Raw genomic sequence first — 20,815 nt, 5'->3', positions numbered from 1 at the left:
TCATTTATTGTTCATGTTAAAATTGATTAATCTCTCCTTATAGCAGTTTTTTTAAGTTTCTCACAAAGCGGATATCACTTCAATTATTATATTTTTAGATCTTAAAGTGGAACTCAAAAAAAGAAATAAAGTTAAGTACAAGTCTACATTTATTTATTTTTGCTATGTTTCATTTTGCCAAACTATAAACTAAAAAAAGTAGTGCATTTATTTTCATTTAAATGGATATGAGATAAATTTGCATATTCACCCAAGTAAACATGTAAAAAAACTCTATATAATTTATATATAATACTTTAGATTTATCACGATATACCGGGATATATAAATAGGAAAGTACATATAAAACAAATTTTAGAAGAGGTATGTGAAGAAAGATATTAATATCATGCATACATGTAATAAAAAAAAATAAAGAACAAGTGTTATTCCAAAATTATTTTAAGTAATGCAAGCTCAATCAGATAGTGATACAAACATAACATTTTTTTTATTGATATATTTTTTAAAGACAAATGTTGTTATTTATATAATTTAAAATTTTCAGAAAATATGAATTAATTTTGAACGTAAATTTATATTTTAAATATTTAATTATAAACGTATTGGAAAAGTTGAAGTTGAATGAGTGGAGATGGTTTACGTGGTGAGTGAATATATAGGACAAAACAAAGTAGGGGCACAATGATTGCAGAGAAAGAGCCTATTATGGTCACCATTTACAACGACTTCTACATTCAAGTTGGTACTTGCAATAGGTAAGAGATAAGAAAGGGTTACCTACATACTTCAAGGCATAATTTTATATATTTATATTCTTTTCAAAACACTAATTTTTAATGATAATATTTAAAAACATTTTTTTAACAACATTTTAACATGTTATTTTATAATTAATTCAAAATTATTTTACAATTAATAATAATAATTATAAAAATTAATATAGACTACTCATATAATGATACATAAATGGTGTTAAAATATTGTCAAATATTATTATCTTTCAATATATAATTTATTCTTTTGTAAAATCAAAATATTGTGTCTACTTTCTTCCATCAAAATTTTCTACACAGAAAATTAAATGACTCTTTCTTTTTGTTCGTCATTGAGTGACTGTTTAAACTGATATATCAAAGAATTCCATTCCAAGCATAAATAATAAATTATCGAGTTTGTGTTAATAAAAAACTACTAAGTACGGAATTTGTAGTTTTCTATTTTTAAAAGATTTTATTTTTTTCATTGGAAGTGATATAAAATGCTGTTACAGTAAAACATTTCCTTCACGAGTCAATAATCGTTTTCAAAGATTAAAAACTTCAAATCAATCCAATGGTAAACATATTATAATTATTGGCAATGGTGGTCCTGTAATGTAGCCCAACCAAGAAGGCTTTAATCTGCAGAAGCTCTGAATTTGAGATTCTCTTTTCATATTTTTCCTCTTTAAATACACATCTGATTTGTAGCCACAGTTCATCAGAAAAATAATGGCAATCGAATTGTACTTCACACTCATACTTTTTTCTCTGTTTTTGGTGTCCTCTTTCACCTTTCCTTTGCCCCCTATTCTACCCAGATTTCCCTCTTCAGCAGTCAGTGCGGAGCTAAAGCAACGCTCTCATTCTGCTCCAAATACCCCATACAGAACCAAGTTCTTCCCTCAAATACTCGATCACTTCAATTTCAATCCCCAGAGCAATCACGTTTTTCAACAAAGGTATCTCATCAATGATACCTTCTGGGGTGGTGCCAAAAACAATGCTCCAATCTTTGTCTACACGGGAAATGAAGGGAACATAGAATGGTTCACTCAGAACACAGGCTTCATGTTCGAAAATGCTCCTTCTTTTCATGCCCTTTTGGTTTTTATTGAGGTAAGCTTTCTTCTTCTGTAAACCCATTGATCTCTGTCTCTAATTCGTTAAAGTAAACTTTATGCTTTATCGATCAAACTTTGAATTTTGACGGTTCAAAATTAACTCAGTAACGTATCCTACTTCATATATCACAAATCGAACTGCAGCATAGATTCTACGGAAAATCAATACCATTTGGGGGAAACAGGAAGGTTGCATACGCAAATGCTACCACACTGGGGTATTTGAGCTCCACACAGGCATTAGCCGATTATGCCACTCTCATCATTGATTTGAAGAAGAATTTGTCAGCAACTGATTCTCCCGTTGTGGTGTTTGGAGGATCCTATGGAGGAAGTATAAACCTATCTCTCATGAGTCATCATCGCTGTTTGAGTCCCCCAAATCGAGATGAATCTAAAATCTAAATGGGTATTGTTTTGTAGTGTTGGCAGCTTGGTTCAGGATGAAGTATCCACACGTTGCAATTGGAGCTCTGGCATCCTCTGCTCCCATTCTCCAATTCATGGATTTGGTTTCACCAGATATCTTCAACAGCATCGTCTCGCAAGATTTCAGAGTTTGATTCTCTTAATAATCTGCAAGTAATACACACGTGCGTGTGTAATAGTACCACTATTTGAATGAAAATTTTCGTTTCATGTGTTACCACAGAGCGAGAGTGAGAATTGTTACAAAGTGTTAAAAGGGTCATGGAAACTAATAGAGCACACGGCCAACAAACCCGGGGGACTGGAACTGTTACAGAAATCATTCAGAATTTGCAAGTGAGAGCATGATTAATGGAAAACGATTTAGTTCAATGATGAATTAATTTAGTTGATTATATAATTAATAAATATATATATGTTTTTCAGAAGCAATGATTTTGGGGCAGGTTCTCTGGAAGGATGGCTTAGGACGGCGTGGGTTTATACAGCTATGACAGATTATCCCACACCATCCAATTTCCTCAATCCCTTGCCAGCATATCCCATAAAAAAGGTACCATTTACATTCTTTTAATGCTTTTTTTAAGGAAATTGTTTCTACTTTTCAGTGATTCACTTCTATCTGTTTTATTACATTTATCGGATGTTATTTCTCTGTTATTGGTGAAAGAACAAACTTCAAATTCATTGTTAAAATCATCAGTCGTCGTTGCAAATAATTTATTTAAGTCCGTTTGACTAAAGGATCGTCATGTGATAAAATATTCCCGATATGATTTTAAAATTGTCGTTTTTGTCGCGTGTATTTGATCACGAAGACAATTATTAAATGCATGATATCACAATGTTTTAGCTCAAAAAACTTTTCCAAACATGTGGTTGAGTGTCTTTCAAGTTGTGATGATAGTGACAGAATGGAATTTGAAGATTTTTAGAGACAAAAGCACGAATTATTTTATTAGAATAATATTAAATAAATAATTTAAAAAAATTCCTAGTTCTTCCCAAACAAATCGTGGTCTTAAATAATACTAATTATTTGTAGGGTTTTTCATTTATTATATGGTTGATTGAAAGCAAAAAGGGAGAAGAGAAGGGGATTGAAATTGTTTGAGATATTATTATTAATTTATTTGTTCGTATTTAGATGTGTGAAGCCATAGAAGGGACAGAAAAGGGAAAAAATGATGAATTGGAGAAATTGTACGCAGCAGTGAGTCTATTCTACAACTATACAGGCACTGCCACGTGTTTCGATTTGGATGATGATTCAGACCCTCACGATCTCGGGGGATGGCAATGGCAGGTAACTTATAGTTAAATTTCTTCGTTACCATTTATTTCCAAAATAATATTAATAATAGTTTTCTAGGCCGGCAGCGATAATAATAATAATGAATAATTAAATGGATAAAATAAATATATTATATCGAAATAACATATTATATATATAGTCATAGATATGCTAAATAATGATAGAATCCAACAAAAAACAGGACCACGTGACATCTTCTCTAGTTAATGGTGGTTATTCCAACGTTATTGACTAATTGTGTTTCAACTTCCCATAACCCACCGGACAAGTTTAATAATATTTTTGGGTTTAACCTATAATTTTTAATTAGTATAATTAAATGGTTTAAGTGTCAAGTCATCCTGAGTTTTTTTTTATGAGAGAAAACACAAGGAGATTTGGTATTAATTATAAAAGAAGTTAGATTTATATGTTTTTTTACTTATATATTAGTCATATTTTTCATTTTTATCTCTAACTCATCTTTTTGGACATAATAAATATATACTTTTACATAATTAAATTAATAATAAATAAGATATAAGATAAAGGTTCCTTTTTCGTTTTTAACTAATCATGAAAAATACACTTTTCTAAGTGAAAATTATATTTTCTTTAAGTCAACTTTTGATTTGTGGACCAACTAGGAAGTACCGGTCCAATAGCTTTGGACAAAAAAAACCTATAGTCCAATCCCGCTTTTCAGACCAATAATTATAGACCCATTTGCTTACAAGCTGGGCAGGCCGAACCTGTATACCTCTATCCACGCACTTATATAATAAATAACCATTTTTAAAACAGAACTCATATTATAATTAAAATAAAAATATATAAATGTTATTTTAGATTCATAATAAATATTAAAAATTAGTTTATTTTGAAAAATGATTGAAAATTAATTTATGAATAAAGATAAAAAAAATAGAGTAAAAGAAGAAGGCGGATAAAAGACTTCATGTAGACTTAAACATAAAATGAGAGTAATTTAAAATGACTCAGAGAGATTTTGTTTAAACGAATTTAAAAGGAGAAGGTGTGAAAAAATGCATATAATATACATGAAAAGACGTGTTGTTGTTAATGCGATGTAGTTTTGTGCATGCAGGCGTGTACGGAGATGATAATGCCCGTAGGTGGAAGCAATAAGCACAGCATATTCCCAGAATATAAGTGGTCATACGAAGACAGAGAGTCTTCATGCCAATTTTTCTACAATGTTACGCCTAGACCACACTGGATTACCACTGAGTTTGGTGGCCATGTGGGTGTTAACTATAAACTCTTTTTATTATGATTCCATTTTAGTTTTCTTAACACCACCATATGTTCATCCATTATGTTTTCTGCAGGCCATTCAGACAGTTCTGAAAAGCTCTGCAAGCAACATTATATTCTTCAATGGTTTGAGAGATCCTTGGAGTGGTGGAGGGTATAACATGCCATCTCTTCTTTTTAACCACTGTCATTTCAATAATGCTAAAACCAATTATTGCAACCCCACATTAAAACCACACTATCTATTGCAGGGTGTTAAAGAATATATCAAAAACTATAGTTGCTCTTGTTGAAAAAAGTGGTCAGTAATTACCAAACTAAACTATATAATTTGTGTTTTACTTCCTTTCTTTGCATTTCTCTGTATTTATATTTACATTTTGTGAGCAGGAGCTCATCATGTAGACTTAAGGTACTCCACTAAGGAAGATCCAAAGTGGCTTAAAGATGTAAGGAAACAGGAGATAAAGATCATTGCAAGTTGGATCTCTCAATACCATCAAGACCTACACTCCAATAACTAAGGCTTCTTCTCAATTTTTTTTGGGCATCTCTGGAGTCACTGCAATTATTGTCAGATGAAACAGATATTAATGGATACCCAGAATAACCATAGTAACATGTATCAAGTGCTTGTTAGTCATAAAAAAAACGTTGTTCATTTTTCACAGTAGTTTGCATTCTTTGGCCCCCTGATCGTGAAGCCTAGACTCCATATTATAAGCTTTATTTGATTACAGTATTCTTTGACTCAATTGATTAAAACAAGAACGGTAAGATTAGAAAAAATAATTAAGTGTCCATTTCTTTGTTTCACTATACTGCATATAGTTAAATTGAAAAAGAAAGAAGGAAAAAGTAAAAGAAGGTTAGCCCCTGAAGAAAATGACACCATGTTATGGGTGAAGAGAGTCAAATTGAGATGCCTTTGATAAGGGTGGTCCTTCTCATAAAGTATGCTCCAGTTTAATGGTCCTAGCTAGCTAGACCTAAAGCTTATGAGGAGAGTCAATGAGGGTCCAAATTAGTTACCCAAGACCCCATGTCCATTTAGGTAGAGTAATTCAAAGATGAGGTAAATAAGATGTTGAACAGCCACATCAACAGTACTATTACAGATCCCAAAGGCGGCAATAAATAAATTTTGCTTGAAATGAAAGTGAACAAGAACAACAGTAAAAACCAAACTGGTCCAAAAGCTAGGCTTATTCAGAACAGTAGTTTACACTTCTAACCTGTCTCTGCCATCTTCACTGCAACTTATTTACGTTGTTTGCAAGCTCAATCTTGAATAATAATGATAGGGAAGTATAAATTAACATCTCTCAAATATTTGATAAGTAACACGTGATCAGACATTGTAGTCACAATGCTTCACCATTTTTAAAAACGTTTTAGTTGAGAATCCAGATATTGGGTTAAGTCCCACATTATAAGCAAGAAAAATTATAAAATCATTATTTGTAGATTGAAAAGGTGTTAATTCTTTTTATGCTAAAGAGTTCAAACATACCTTATTGATCTGTCCTGTATTCTACATATATCAGACACCGACACACAATAATCATACGACACACTTATCAGTAAAGTTTTCAATATTAAAAACATTTTTTTATCTCTTACGTTGACATAACTTCAACACAATGTTAATAATCACAAGTCTAATGATTTTATGAAAAACCCGTAAACTCGTAAACTTATTATATAGTTTCTATTATAATTATAGAACTAAGGAACAAATCTTATATAATCACTATTTCTCGTTTTTGGATATAAGGTAGATATATTATATTTATTTTTTTGTTAGGTGACGGTGTGTTTAGATTATTATATTTGATTAATCTTATTTATAGATGATTTTGAAGATGTAAATATATAATAATCTAATATATAGATCTATGTTTCTTTAACTTACATTTTTGAGACTACATTTGTCAATGTGTCTCACTCGTGTCCAGTGTGTCTGTATCAGTATCTGTGTTACATAGTTTGTGTGTGAGTTAGACTCATATCTCATCGGTGATCCTCCTTTGAAAGATCTACAAGTGATACTAAAAGATATGATTTGTTTTGATGATTAACTGAAACAAGTTATTACATCAAAAGTCTTCTTAATAAAGTATTCAATTGAAATGGATAACGAGGGAGTGCTTGTTAACTTGAAGGAATAATATATATGTAAAGAGACTCATATTTAAAAACAAAATTATTAAAAAATTAAATATAAATTTAAGTCTCACTTTGTATAAAATGGAGAGAATTGAATAACATATAAAGAAAAATAGCTATAAACTGATTAGTTTTGAAGGTTTTGGGTTGAAATAGCTTTTATAATAAGTGATTGGTTAAGTGTAAGAGGATGATGCATGGTCTTTAAATGGCAAGTCAAAGTTGATGTTGTTTGGGAGAAGTAAGAAGCAAGAGGCGTGGGAGCATAGTACATAAATATCCGTCTGTGAGGGGAGTAAAATGAAAAGTAAAAAAGGAAGAAGGAAAAGGAGGGTTAGTTAGGGCCTAGTGGACCATTGTATTGGGCCTGCTACATAAGTCAAAATGGTGGTGGAATGGTCCCAAGTCTAGATCCACCCCTCTACTTCTTCCACAGACCTACACAAATCACGTGGCACGTGCCGCTTACCCGATTCCATCACAACTCTGTGCAACTCCATCTTTTGTTGCAGTTTTCACACCACACAACTGAAGCAGATTAAGAAAATGCCCCTTGCCACCCATTAAAAAGTTAAAAAAGGAATAAAGAGAGTTTGACAAATAGGGGAAGGAGAATGCCAGTCTGGGCCCACTTTCATTTACACATTGACATTGTGGGCCACAGCCCACCACGCATGCCTTCTCTGACGGTGAGAGCCACAAATAGCTGACGTGGCACTTTCTGTGCTTTTAGGAACCCACACTCTTTGTATTTCATTCTGTGTGTTTGTTTATATGTGGAGCCTTTACTTTCCTGTTTTACTATTTTTGCCTAAACATTTCTTCTCGCTTTCTTTTTTTTCTTCTTCTTCTTATGTCTGTGTTTATGTTAAATATTTCATAATTACTTCTAATTTCAAGTTAAAACCCAAAATAATAACTACAAATTCAATAAATTTTTATTTTCATTTTATACTTACTCTTAAACAATGAAATTGATTGCAAATACACAGTTTATGATTCAAAATGTGTCAACTCTGACATCTGTTTCTTACAGTAACTCAAATAACTCAAGTTATAGAGTTTATAATGCTAAATTTTCGTCATCCAAATTAGCTTAATTTCTGTGTGTGTACAATCTGATTGTTTGAACGAGAGTTGTAAGGTTCTTTAATGTTTCAAGAGGTTGCTTCTGCTTCTGATATACTTCTTTGGTTGGAAACTGTTACTGGCCGTTTATTTAATTCATTCAACAGCTAGATTATTATGCAGCACAGTATATCTATGTAAGTTGGTTTCTTTCTGAAGCTAGGTATAGCCTGTGTTTTGCATTAGAGTGTAGCCGGTGATTAATTTCATCGTGCCAGATATTCATCCCTTTTCACTCATCACAACCTTATTACAGAAATGTGGACCCCACCTCCACTGTTGTTTGATTCCAGATATTTTAAATTCTATGGACTCATACCAATTTAATATTACACACAAAATTTCATATTTTGAGTCTTACAAAGTAGTGATTATTTAATCAGTTCATGCTGATGCAACTCATTTCATATACTTTCATTTTTCTTCAACTGAGATTTGCTCATAGACAACACCAAAAGCAAATCGGACGAATCGATCCTTGTTGAACCCTAGCATATATATTTTGATAACACATCAAAATTTGTTTTTGTCCTATACTGTAATACTTACTGATCTTTCCTGTATCCGAAGGAGTGATTGCAACTACACATTAGAAAAGGAAGAGAGAAAAAAGAAAAGAAAAAAGAAGTCGGTGTGGTGTGTGGGGGCACAGTGGATATATATTATGCCGGCATAAATATGACATCATGCAGCACAAGATTAGACTTGCATGCTTAGAATTGAATGTTGTTGTTTGTTAATCTATGATTAGTTAGTTAATAGTGATCTTTCTATAACTAAGCCAAATCATATGTTTCAGCCACTCATTGCCACAAATAGATAGAACAAAATATATTGCATGATGAAACGCATTCTTGAAACAGGGTGTGTTTCTTAATTATGGCTAATTATCAACCCTACGAATCATCAATTTCCTAAGCATCAGGCCAGCTGCCATTTGGCGTGCTAAATTGCACTCTGATCATATCTTTTCTACTTTGTTTTTTCACCAGGGCCATATTTTTTTCTAAATACATTTAAAAAAAATAGTAATAAAAGTTTTGATCTCCAAAACGAAGAATAACTCCTTTATTTAACCTAATGATGTTACCTGAAGGTATATATAAAAGTGAAGCTAATTAAGTATAGACTTAAGGGCTAGGGTCCCCACTGAATTGGATATCTTGAAGGAGCAAATAGAGAAAAATTATATATATATTGCATGAGGGAAAGTTACTGAATTATGGCATGGACTTACTGAAGTTTGACTTGATTATATATAGTTTGAGCAACCTGTTTTGCCAATTGTATATGCAATGCTTTTGTTGGAGTTAGAGGGTCACACACTCAATATATAATTGATGCATATGAGATCCTTGTACTATTTGGAACTTTAATATAGCCACATGCAAACATATTACTATATTTATAATGATTAATGCGATAACTTCCAAGTGAGGTGCACTGCGATTGGCCCACTTAAATTAAACCTTTACCTACTGGCGTTTTAGCATATTCTAGACACAAATTTGATGAATTAATCTGCACTTGTCTAACGGATATGCATGTGTGTTAGCAAAATTAGTGTCAATTCAAACTAGTAATAAAGAATAAATTGAATGCTATAAAGTTGTTGACAAGTGTGCTCATTATTCTGCCATAATCAAGCACAAGGTGGGTTAATATACACTTGACCAGTTCTTTATTAATCTCTCTGTACGATAAACTCAAACTGTAGGATGCGTATCAAGATAATAGATTGCGTACATTGTTCTTGGCCTTTTCTTCACAAGTTGCTTTCGGAATTTATAACTGCTACAATGAACTAAGTATTACAATCTGGAACACTTTCTCTCATTTCTCTTGCATGAGACAAAATATTTAGTTAAACCAATCATACCATCTCTTTCACCTTTTAAAACTAACAAATTTAAACAACACAAAATCCAGATATATATAAAAATGCTGGCTAGCTTCTCCCCATACACTGATTCATTGCTAAATCAAAGACAAAGACTTTAACTACTCACCACCTGAATTATTTATTACGAAATATACTGTCATAAAAGCATGACAGTTTTCTTTTTGCTGTAATTTATATATAGTTCTGTTAATACATCAATGTATATATTTTATCTCTTTTGTTTTCCATGTGCCTGTTCCTACCCCACTTTCCTTAAAAATCTCGTGGGGGTGTCTTCTGTGTCACAGTTTCCCCTGAAATTAACTATTGACGTTTATATAAAAAAAATAAAAATATATTGACATGTTTTGCAGAGTCATATACTACACACCACACTCGAGCTATTAACAAGACAGATTCTCACCTTGCCCAGTGCCATAATTTCTTCATGGTCAATGATTCCAGCAATTAGCCGACCAACATCTTTGGGATGGTTTTATTTATACAAAATGATATTTTTTTCTCTCTTCTTATTTCTCAGTCAATTCCGAAGATAATTATATATCATACTTCTCTCTTTTTCTGTCTTTTTTTATTGCTGTAAAATTAATTATGCAAGTAGTTGAAGAAATAGTATTTTTGAGAAAACAAGGAAATTTGTTATTTACTTCCATGTAAGCATGTATCATCATTTTACAGGACCCGCCATTTTGATGGTCCCTTCTGTGAATTAATTGCACTCGCCAAGCATTTCTGGTTTATGGGACCGTCGCATCCAAGGTTTCGTGACATGACAGTGAGCATTAACAAGTGTGCATTATTTTCTGATAGAATAAAGCCTCATTGACATCTAATCCTGAAAATGTGCAATATTTCTAATTTCTGATGAATATAATAACTAAAACACACACTGGCCATAGATATTTCTCTGATGACGCCAAGATGATTATTTAATTTGAAAATTCAAATAAAATAAAAAAGAAAAAGAACACCGAACAACTTTTTTATCATATAGATGTGTCCCCAACATATATTTATATATACTTAAACTAAAGAAATGAGTTAAACCTTTTGTAGGGCAAAAAAGGGTGTCTGAATCTACCTGGAAACTGAGGTGGGTTTTGTCTCCAACTCATAGAAAAGACATAATCTAAGTAAAGAAATTATTATATATAGAAGTATGTATAAAAAAATAAAGATGAGTAGACAGCAATAGGACCATATAATAAGTAGAGAGAGAGAGAGAGTGTGATTATGTGTAGCAGAGACATGCGAGGTGGGGATTGAAACACGAATATGATGCAGGATTTGTGTGTTCTGTAATTGGAGAAATGAAATCTGATTACTCTTTGCTAAGTGGAAAGAAGATAGGAGAAAGTTTATGTGTGGAAATAAATTTTTACTCCTCCCATGCCTTTGTTTGTTTGTGCTGTTTTCTTCTCTTGGCTGTCTCCATGACGCATTCAATTTCATGTATAGCTTCCTTAATTTGAAAACCAGGAATGGCCAAACACCAATAATGAAGTCATGCACGTGACACAACACTATTCTTTCATTATCTTCACCATAATACATTTTCAGAAGACTTCAAATGAATCAGACCTATATTCATTTACATTCATATTCAACACACAACTTGTGGAGGACGTACGTGGACCACTCTAAGTTAGTTTTTCCCTCCATCCATGCCACCATTATTCAAATTCACACTATTTTCTCCATTACTAAACATGAGAAAAATATATTTAATATCACCAAAAACAACATATTTAAAGCAGAAAACAGTAGCAATAGTGGTAAGAAGGAGAAATGAAAAATGGTGTGGAGTTAAAGTGTTGAGAATGAAAGAAAGAAAGAAATTATGATGAGTGGTGAGGGTTGGGAGAAAGGGTCCCATCACTTGATTTGTAAGCCAAATTACTAACATGGGATGTCCCTAATTACACCAAATTATTCACCTGTACTCTGCAATCTCTCTCTCTCTCTCTCTCATCCTCACAAACATACATGTTCGGTCCAATTCAGTAATTATTTCATTTTAAAAATCTCACCGTGTCTCACTTACAACACATACAATACAACTCTGCGATCTCATCACACACACACACACACTTTCATTATCATTCCATTTAACAGAACAGAAAAAGCAACCATCCTAATAATACCACCAAGTTCACACGGAAACAAATAAAATAAAAAAACGTTAATTTAAAAAGAAACCGAAAAAAACATCGAAATTCGAAACACCCAAAATAAGACTTTGTCTTTTTATTATTTTTCTTCTTCTTCATATAGTAACGCACTTGGCACATTACATAACCTTAAAGTACTCTGTACTCTCTCTCTCTCTCTTTCTCTCTCTCTCTCTCATTGTCATATCTTTGCTAGGTCCATCAAACAGGCAGTGATTCCCCCAGCTTCCACATCAAATGAACCCATAATCATTATCATCATCACACGCCCCTTCTCTTCTCTTCTTCCTTCTTTCTCTCTCTATTTACAGCAGCTCTCAATGTCGATAAACCACTACTCACCAGAAGCCAGACTATACTGGACCGACCAACATCAAGCCTCAACGTGGCTCGGAAACTCTCACACTCCTCGTTTCAACCTGAATGACAACCAGGAGGAGGTGGACGAGGAGGACGAGGAGGTGATGGAGAAAGCTACTGCTGCTGGTGCTGGTGGGGAGGCGGCGGCGGAAGAGGAGGAGAAGGAAGCGATGTTCGAGAAGCCGCTGACGCCGAGCGACGTGGGAAAGCTGAACCGGTTGGTGATCCCAAAACAACACGCGGAGAAGCACTTCCCGCTGGAGTCGTCGTCATCGTCGTCGTGCGGTGACAGCGCGAAGGGCGTGTTACTGAGTTTCGAGGACGAGTCCGGGAAGTGCTGGCGTTTCCGTTACTCTTATTGGAACAGTAGCCAGAGTTACGTTTTGACCAAAGGATGGAGCCGTTACGTGAAGGACAAACGCCTCCACGCTGGCGACGTTGTTTTCTTCCACAGACACCGTACCCATCCTCAACGCTTCTTCATCAACTCCTCCCGCCGCCAAGCCAACCCCCCCGCTCACGTTACCACCACCGCAACACCCTCCTTCTACTCTGCGCACCCTTATCCTGCGCATCAGCTCCCTTTCCCATACCAACCTCAGTCCCTTCATGCACCACCAGGTACGTTATCTTCTGTATATTTATTATTTACACAGTGTTTGGTTTAGTTTTGGATTGGGAAGAAATGTGGGTTAGGAATTGAGTGAGATTGCGTAGAGAAGAGGGAGTGTGCCGCGTGAGGAGCACGCTCGAGATATGGTTGAAGTAAAGGTGGTGAAAAATAGGAATGAGATTTTGAAGATAGGAGGAGGGGTGTTGATAATTTGCAGATGTTTTTGTTGGGTTGGTGGGGTGGAATTTGAAAATGGTATTGTAGTATATGGTTAAAAGAATTGATTGGAACATGAAATGTGTATGATTAAAGCGCGGGCATTTGCACGTGTTGTAATGTTTTTTGCTTACAGGTGGAGGGTCCCAAGGACAGAACCAAACGACACCGGGAGGGAACAGTTCAGGTGGCAGGGTGCTGAGGCTGTTTGGGGTGAACATGGAATGCCAACCTGATAAGGATTCCCAAAACTCCACGCCACTATCCTCTTACACTCTCTCCTCAACAACAACAACAACAACACTTTCCCACCACCACCTCTTACACCCTCATACTACTACCTCTTTTTCTTCTTCTTCCTCCTCCTCCAACCCTCACCATCACCACATGCTACGTCAACAACCGTAATAATACAATTACAATCAATCACCTTTAATTCTCTCTCTCTCTCTCTCTGCCCTTAATTACTTTTAGTCAATCATCCTGCCATTAACATCAACCCCTCTTTATTCTAAGTATATTTAGGTTGACGTTAAGATTGTAGACGATCTTTCTTGTCTTGAATTAGGGAGATGCATGCAAATGGAAATGCCTTTGTATTCGTTTTACCGGATCTTCTTGTTCCCTCTCACTCCAGCATATTTATTTTATTATAAACCAAGCTGTGAATGCCAGATGGATCGTCCAACATCTTTTCCATCAACTTTCCCTCTTATTATTATATATACTATATACATTCGCACACTTTAAATCTCACCAAATTACAGTTTTTTCTTCTTCTAATTTTTACAATAATCGCCTCAAATTCATGTTAATTTGACCTTTTGTTGATTGACAGTGCCAGATTCTTACACTGACGATGCATAAAACTCACCCATTATATAATATTAAAAGGGCCAAGGGCAAAGCCCTACATAATATATTATAAACCAAAGCTAAATATAACATGAATTGAGTAGACTTAATTTGAGTCATGTGAAGTTTGATGAAGTCAAGATTGTCTTCGTTCATTTAATTGATTCAGCATCTTGGATTAATATGGATGGAAAACTACTGTTGGTTTCCTTTTACCCCGACAGAGCTAGCTTCATTCTCTATTTAATTCTACAATTAAGTGGTGAAGGGCAACGAGTGCAAATAGATTAACCGTGGACCACAGTTAATTGGGTAATCTCATTTGTTTTTTGGCCCACTTTGTTTGATGTGCACTTGGTGGTGTGGTCTACCAACCATTATTAGCCATACAATTAGAAGTTTGAAGTATGGGAAAAACGGATTATAATTAAATCTCTCCGAAAGAAAACCTTTTAATTAAGTTTCACCATTAAACATAACGAATGCAGTGGATTGTCTTTCCGATATATATATATATATGGTTGAGAAGTTGATCCAAAACTCCCCTAAAGCGAACTCGATAAATCTGCGACACATGGAAGTCAACCAACCATGTAATTAGCCTTTCCATTGTGACAAAGCTGTTCTAATCAATTAGTGTCTCTTCGAGTCATAGTGGAGTAGTTTATCCCACTGTAGAATCCTGAATTTATGGGATTACCTGCTTCGCCCATATTTTGGTATCCGGAAAAAGAAATGTTCTGTTGATTCTTTAAACAATTTTTTTCATAACTTTTCACGTACAGAAAGTTTCTACCAAAACCCTTATACCTCCTTTTATTATGGAACTAATCTAACCATTAGAAATGTATTAATTGAGTTGCTAACTTTGGAGTCCTCAGGAGAAACACCCATTGGAGAAACAGTCAAAATATTATGTACACTTTACACAACCATACACTCAACACGTGCAGGAAAAATAAAGCATGCACATGATAATCAATGAAAATCACCAATAAATTTTTTGAATTTAATCGATTTTTTTAGATAAACTGATCAATACCTTTATTTTCCTTACATTCCTCTCTTTTTCCTTCATAAAATCAATGGCACGTCTTACTTTATATGGGGTATGTGTCATAACTATTTAAATGTTTTCAACTGCAGTGGGAAAAAAAAGTAGGAATTAACATAATCTGTCGATGCGTGATTGCAACAGGATGTCAACCAGAAGAGAAATCACCAAGGACAACGATAGGTGGATGCGACATCTCATAATTGATCCAATTAACCCACTTGTCAGGTTCCCCTCAAACCCAGACTAAAAGGGAAAGGGAAAGGGAAATGAAGAGGGGAGGGGCAGAAAGAAAAATAATAGAAAAACTAGAAGGGAGAAAAAGAAACGAATCCCTGATTTTCTTACCAAACTTTCACACCAGAAGAGTAGAGCAATGAGTAAACCCCGAGGGTGGAGAGTAGTGATGGGAAAAGAAAAGAGACTGCAGCCAGAGGGCAGATTCAGAAGGTAAGGTATGGAGAGGTTTTGATGGGCCCACTGAGAGAGCTGGGTGACGTCATCCCAGTGCTAAATGGAGAATTTTAGGTCATTGGAAATCAGAAATGAGGAATCAATCTGCTACTGTTGGGATTCTGCCTCAAGATTTTCACAAGGGCTCATCATAATATACGTGGGAGGTAAGGTATGGTGCCACAGATGGTGTGCTGCTATTTGGCATTGGTGGGTATGATGGGTGGGTGGGTGGACTTGACTTGACTTGATAGATAACACAGCCAAAGACGTACTACTAAGCCCACTCCTCTAGTTAAGCAACACAAAACCACATGCTATATGCTTCCACCTCTTAGTGGTGGTGGTACTCACATCTCAACTGGGCGTATATTATATGGATCCCGCTATCTTAAAAGTAAGCATGTTGGTAAAATAAGTAATCTCAAACAAAAAACAATACCCTAATCCCACAAGGTGTGTAATTTCAACCATACATAAATTATGACTGTATCATCAACAACTAATATTACTTATTTTAGAAAATCCATATCCATATTATATGTGCAGATATAGATTAGCTGCTAGAGCCTACAGGAATGATCATCATTCCAAGGGGGATATTTGGACTTGGCTTCCTAAGAGCTGATATTTCAAACTTTGTTTCCATGCAAATTTTCAGGTAGAAATATCTGATGATGCATTTATCTGGGGAAGCTGAAGACAAATAAATTTGGGCACGTCAACAGACCATGGTCCCCCCCACCCCCACCCCGGTTGTGGCCAGACCTGTTTTTTATGGTCTGTTGTGTGCAGATGTAAGTTTTTGCAAACTATAAACAACACGCAATGATATAAAAAGGGAAGAGAAAAACGTTCACAACGTAACTGGGGTAAAATGTTTAAACAAACATGGGAAAATGGAGAATATAGACCATGAACTAAAAGGGAGACAAGGATATCCTTAACGAGCAAGCAAGTAAAAAACAGGATGTCACTCGGGCAATGCAGTACGGCTCAATTGAATGCTGTTTATATCAGCTATAAATTCTTAATTGTGTAATTCACAACTTACAAATACCTTTTAAAGCCTAGTTCAACGCTATAGACGCATGGCAACCTCAGGTTTTCTTTGCTGGCTTATTAACTGATTATTGGGTAAGACACAATGAGTGAAATAGTTTTGGTCCACTAGAATTTACTGATTTCCACCACTAAACCTCTCTCTTCAAGTTTATAGCTCCTCCGCACCTACACGCTATTTCTAATGTTTTTTTATTCATTAAGGTGATGTGGATCCAAGGTGAAAAAAATTCCAAACTTCTGGTACAACAGAGGTATTTTCAGGTGAAGAAAGACAGTTTCACTGACTGAAGTTTTAGCTGTCGTACAATTAACTGCCTATATAGACGACGAGCAGGTGCTGAGGAAACGAGAATGTGACTCCTCAGTGAAGTGCTTTTAATCAATGATACAGCACACTTAATTACCAAAACTCGAGTACAAGTCCCTGCCTTGGATCTTACCGAGGAAGAAGAAACAGAATAATCAAATTTTTTGAGAACCTAGGGGGAGAGAGAAGTGCACGAACTGATCACTGTGCCTAAACAGTGGCTTCAACAAAGCCTTTTTGCTTTCAATCAATATGATCGATATGAGTTCCATCCAAGTTAATGCAAAATAATTGTGCTAAAGAACGACAGGAGTGCAGAATACCTTTAAGAGTAATCAAATAGTGTGTCATGCGATTATCAGGGGCCCATAAAGATTTACACAAGAGACCCATTGAACTCCTGCAAGTGAAGGCGTCCAATCTCTCTCTGTGTGGCTCACACTGGCTCTGCAAGTGGGAGGGTCCTCGGATTGTGGTGTTTATCATTGGCCTACACATAATGGCCTATCAAAGAAATGAAAGGCTTTGACCTGCAGGAGTGATACAGTTATGCATAGATAGTAATACAGTACAGATGACATTAAAGAGAAAAATAAGAGAGCAATACTATATGAGTGTTGTGTATCTTTTATGCCACACCACTTCGCATTACTTTGAGAGGTGGACGAATCTCACACTGTACCTCCTTTAGGTGAGCTCTAGAATAAAGAACACAAATGGGAACTCTATTTCTTGAAGAATAAAGCACGTCTTCATATTAGCATCAACACCTACTAAATCTCCCTTTGCATCTCGGTAACCTAAGCCTCACGTTTCAGCATATGAACTACCAAAAACAAAATTAAACAGATTAATCACAAAACGATGCTCTTTCCTGCATCCATTCACATGGAAAGCTCAACAGGCTCATCCTGACAAATTCATTCTCACTACAGAATGGTAAAGCTAAAATGTATGACAATCTTGTAGATCATGCCCTTCAATGTTATAGCACAAGTGATCCAAAACTTGAGATATAAAAGATTCTCCGCAAACTATGGCAACGAGGGAAGGCTGAAAATAAAATCCCTACCCATAACGTTAGGCATACAACTCTTACCTGAAATAGTAAGAACTATTCCTCCATAATTCAGACCAAGACTGTAGATGCAATCTTCATAAAGAAATAGACCCATATACCAGGCTTATCACCCGAAAGAAGGAATCAATAATATTGTGGGGACCTAATTTTATGTCTCGTCTCTCATTATGCAAGTCTTTTCAATCATCTCATTCTCCACAACAATGCCAAAACTATTCAACCTGGCATCTCATGACCCAAATTGTCTGCCACATACATATTTTTAAATAAAAATGACAAACCGAGGTAGAAGCGCTAGCTCAAGTTTCAGCTGATAATTCAGCCCACCTGCATAGCCATCAGTATAGTAGGATGCCAAAGTAATTCTACCTGGGAAAAATGATAAAATGATCTCCAGTAAACAGTATTAGACAAAGATACCGTCCAACCCAACCCAGAGTCAATCATATATGAAGATTTCCTTATAGCATCTTTTAGCAGGTGAATGCACATATCTCGAAGTGAATAAAACAAACATGCAATAGTGACCTTGAAATGTGTTAAATGCATACAGTGATTGTATTCCATGCATCCATAAGCAGGAATGGGGAGAATCAAATTAAAGGACTTCGCCACCACCCCATCCCTGCTTAAAATCTTTCACATAATAGGATCAAGCACGGCAAGAAAGAAAGCATAACTTGATGTGATTACTTGAATAGTAAATTGAAACCATAACTTCATGTGTATCTTCAGGGGCGCACGTATAAATGATAAGAGATAATACATCATTAACTATAGCTAGCTGTTAAAGATACCTTTGGAGAGCAAAGAGATACCTTTAACATCACTAATAAGCACCTAAAATTAAAAAACTCAACAAAATTTGCAAAAACAAAATTCAGATCTACTAATAGATGTATAGTATCCAAAATACACCCATTTGGAATATTCGACCCTTTATGTTTAGTGAAATGTACATTAAAACCTTTTAATCAAGAGGACTGGCACTAATTTCTGTCAAACTTCATGCGTTAGTCCAAACTACTGGTGGGTCTACCAGAAAAGAAGCATCACCCTTCCTACAAGCAAGTTCAAGTTGGTTTTTTTGGGGGTAGATCAGCATCTTCTTGCGTATTGGAATCTTCCTTCTTCTCCATCACTTGCTGAACACCCTCTTGGTATCCTTCTATGAAACTTTTAAGAGCATCTCTGTATGCAGATGCTCTGGTCATGTACACACGCTGCAAAGCAGGTCTGAGGGTCTCCATTCCCCCTCTAGCAGCTACAGCTGTAATTTTCCATAAAAATGCACGTGCTTGGTCAAAATGAAAAAGTACCTTCAAAAACTCATTATTCAAAACTATGGAGGGAAAATTTGACTAGAAAAAAATGGTAGGAAGACGTAAACCAAAAAAGAAAGGAGAGAGAGGTTATAGAATAAAAATCTGAAAACAGAGGTTTATAGAAGAAAATATAGCAACGACAAAGAGTTCTACTCAATTTGGGTTGCACTCTAGTTGGTGAAAACCTTCTATTAATTGTTCAAGCTAATCATAAGTTTCTTTTTTACCGCAAGCACTGCTGACTTGATATTCAGAAGCATCCTCATTGATTTTTCTCGATGTAAATCGTTAAGACATTATAGTTTGATTAAGTAGTTCACATAACTAGATGAACACACAGTTTATCAGTTGGAATTGAAAACATGTGAGGGAGTTTACAACAATTCACGCTTGCTCAACTATGTCAGATACACCAAAGAGTATAGGTACAGAATAACTAGTGTTCAATAAATCCACTGCAATAAGAACCGTTGTACTTCAATCATAAAGATGGTACCGAGATCCTCAAGTGTTGAGGGTTCTTTTCCTTTATCTGTTCTCTTTTCATCATTTGTTTCAGTAGCCATGTCATCCTTCTTGTAATCGTCTGGCCGAAGGTCAGGACCAATGTCACGAACCCAGCTTGCGGCATAAAGCCTGGAAGCTCTCTTCAAAACCTGGACATTGAATGTATCAGTACAATCTAAATTACTAACTCAGACAACTAACTAATCCACAAACAACATGAACAAATAAACCCTAAAACCATGTATGTCAACCACGATAAGCTATTTCTGATTGAGTTAACGGGTAAAAATTAGAAGGAAAGTAAACCCTAAACCCATACCCAGATACGCTCATCCCTGGTCAATTTGCGACGCTTTTTTAAGTGAGGAGGATCCGGCAATGAAGAGGGGAAAGCGATTTCTTTGAGATCATACCTTATGTAGTCGTAAATTTTTCTGCAGACAACCCTCAGTTTCATTTGAACCTCCAAACTGTGAATACAGTTAGAGTTGTAGCAACTATTAACCAGCTGCGAGATTGCAACTGTAACTGTAAAGAGCAAAAAATGGACTTCCAATTAGTTCACCAAAAAAAAAACTAAATAAAGTTAAAATTTCAAGGTTTGATCAAATTTAGGGTAATAATAAATTTTATAATTTTTAATTGAATCTCAATTAAATTTTTACAATCTATTGAATATTTATAAATTATATATATATATATATATATATATATATAATTTA

General features: G+C 35.0%; 3 protein-coding genes across 3 annotated transcripts; 2 read left to right on the top strand and 1 right to left on the bottom strand.

Annotated features, from left to right (window-relative positions):
• Positions 1-1,390: 1,390 nt before the first annotated feature.
• LOC124829113 (uncharacterized) lies at positions 1,391-5,554 on the top strand. The gene is made up of 10 exons (XM_088091625.1): positions 1,391-1,880; positions 2,030-2,219; positions 2,309-2,442; positions 2,538-2,650; positions 2,741-2,867; positions 3,462-3,620; positions 4,717-4,872; positions 4,961-5,040; positions 5,138-5,187; positions 5,277-5,554. Exons 1-10 carry the CDS (start codon positions 1,494-1,496, stop codon positions 5,408-5,410), a joined length of 1,530 nt encoding a protein of 509 aa, XP_087947751.1. The 5' UTR covers positions 1,391-1,493; the 3' UTR covers positions 5,411-5,554.
• A 6,679-nt stretch (positions 5,555-12,233) lies between these two features.
• On the top strand, positions 12,234-14,190 carry LOC124829115 (B3 domain-containing protein At2g36080-like). Its single transcript, XM_047302580.2, has 2 exons — positions 12,234-13,238; positions 13,583-14,190. The coding sequence occupies exons 1-2, from the start codon at positions 12,578-12,580 to the stop codon at positions 13,852-13,854; spliced, it is 933 nt and encodes a 310-aa protein (XP_047158536.2). The 5' UTR covers positions 12,234-12,577; the 3' UTR covers positions 13,855-14,190.
• Positions 14,191-18,925: 4,735 nt separating this feature from the next.
• EMB2735 (embryo defective 2735) lies at positions 18,926-20,603 on the bottom strand. Its single transcript, XM_047302582.2, has 3 exons — positions 20,413-20,603; positions 20,083-20,242; positions 18,926-19,531 (listed from the first exon to the last, which is right to left on the bottom strand). Exons 1-3 carry the CDS (start codon positions 20,548-20,550, stop codon positions 19,335-19,337), a joined length of 495 nt encoding a protein of 164 aa, XP_047158538.1. The 5' UTR covers positions 20,551-20,603; the 3' UTR covers positions 18,926-19,334.
• Between the last annotated feature and the right edge of the window lie 212 nt (positions 20,604-20,815).

The sequence above is a fragment of the Vigna umbellata genome, chromosome 5, assembly GCF_029865625.1.
Source record: "Vigna umbellata cultivar VRB3 chromosome 5, Vumbellata_1.0, whole genome shotgun sequence".
Lineage (NCBI taxonomy): Eukaryota > Viridiplantae > Streptophyta > Magnoliopsida > Fabales > Fabaceae > Vigna > Vigna umbellata.
Note: the sequence above shows the minus strand (reverse complement) of the source record. Positions and strands in the feature narration are given on the sequence as shown.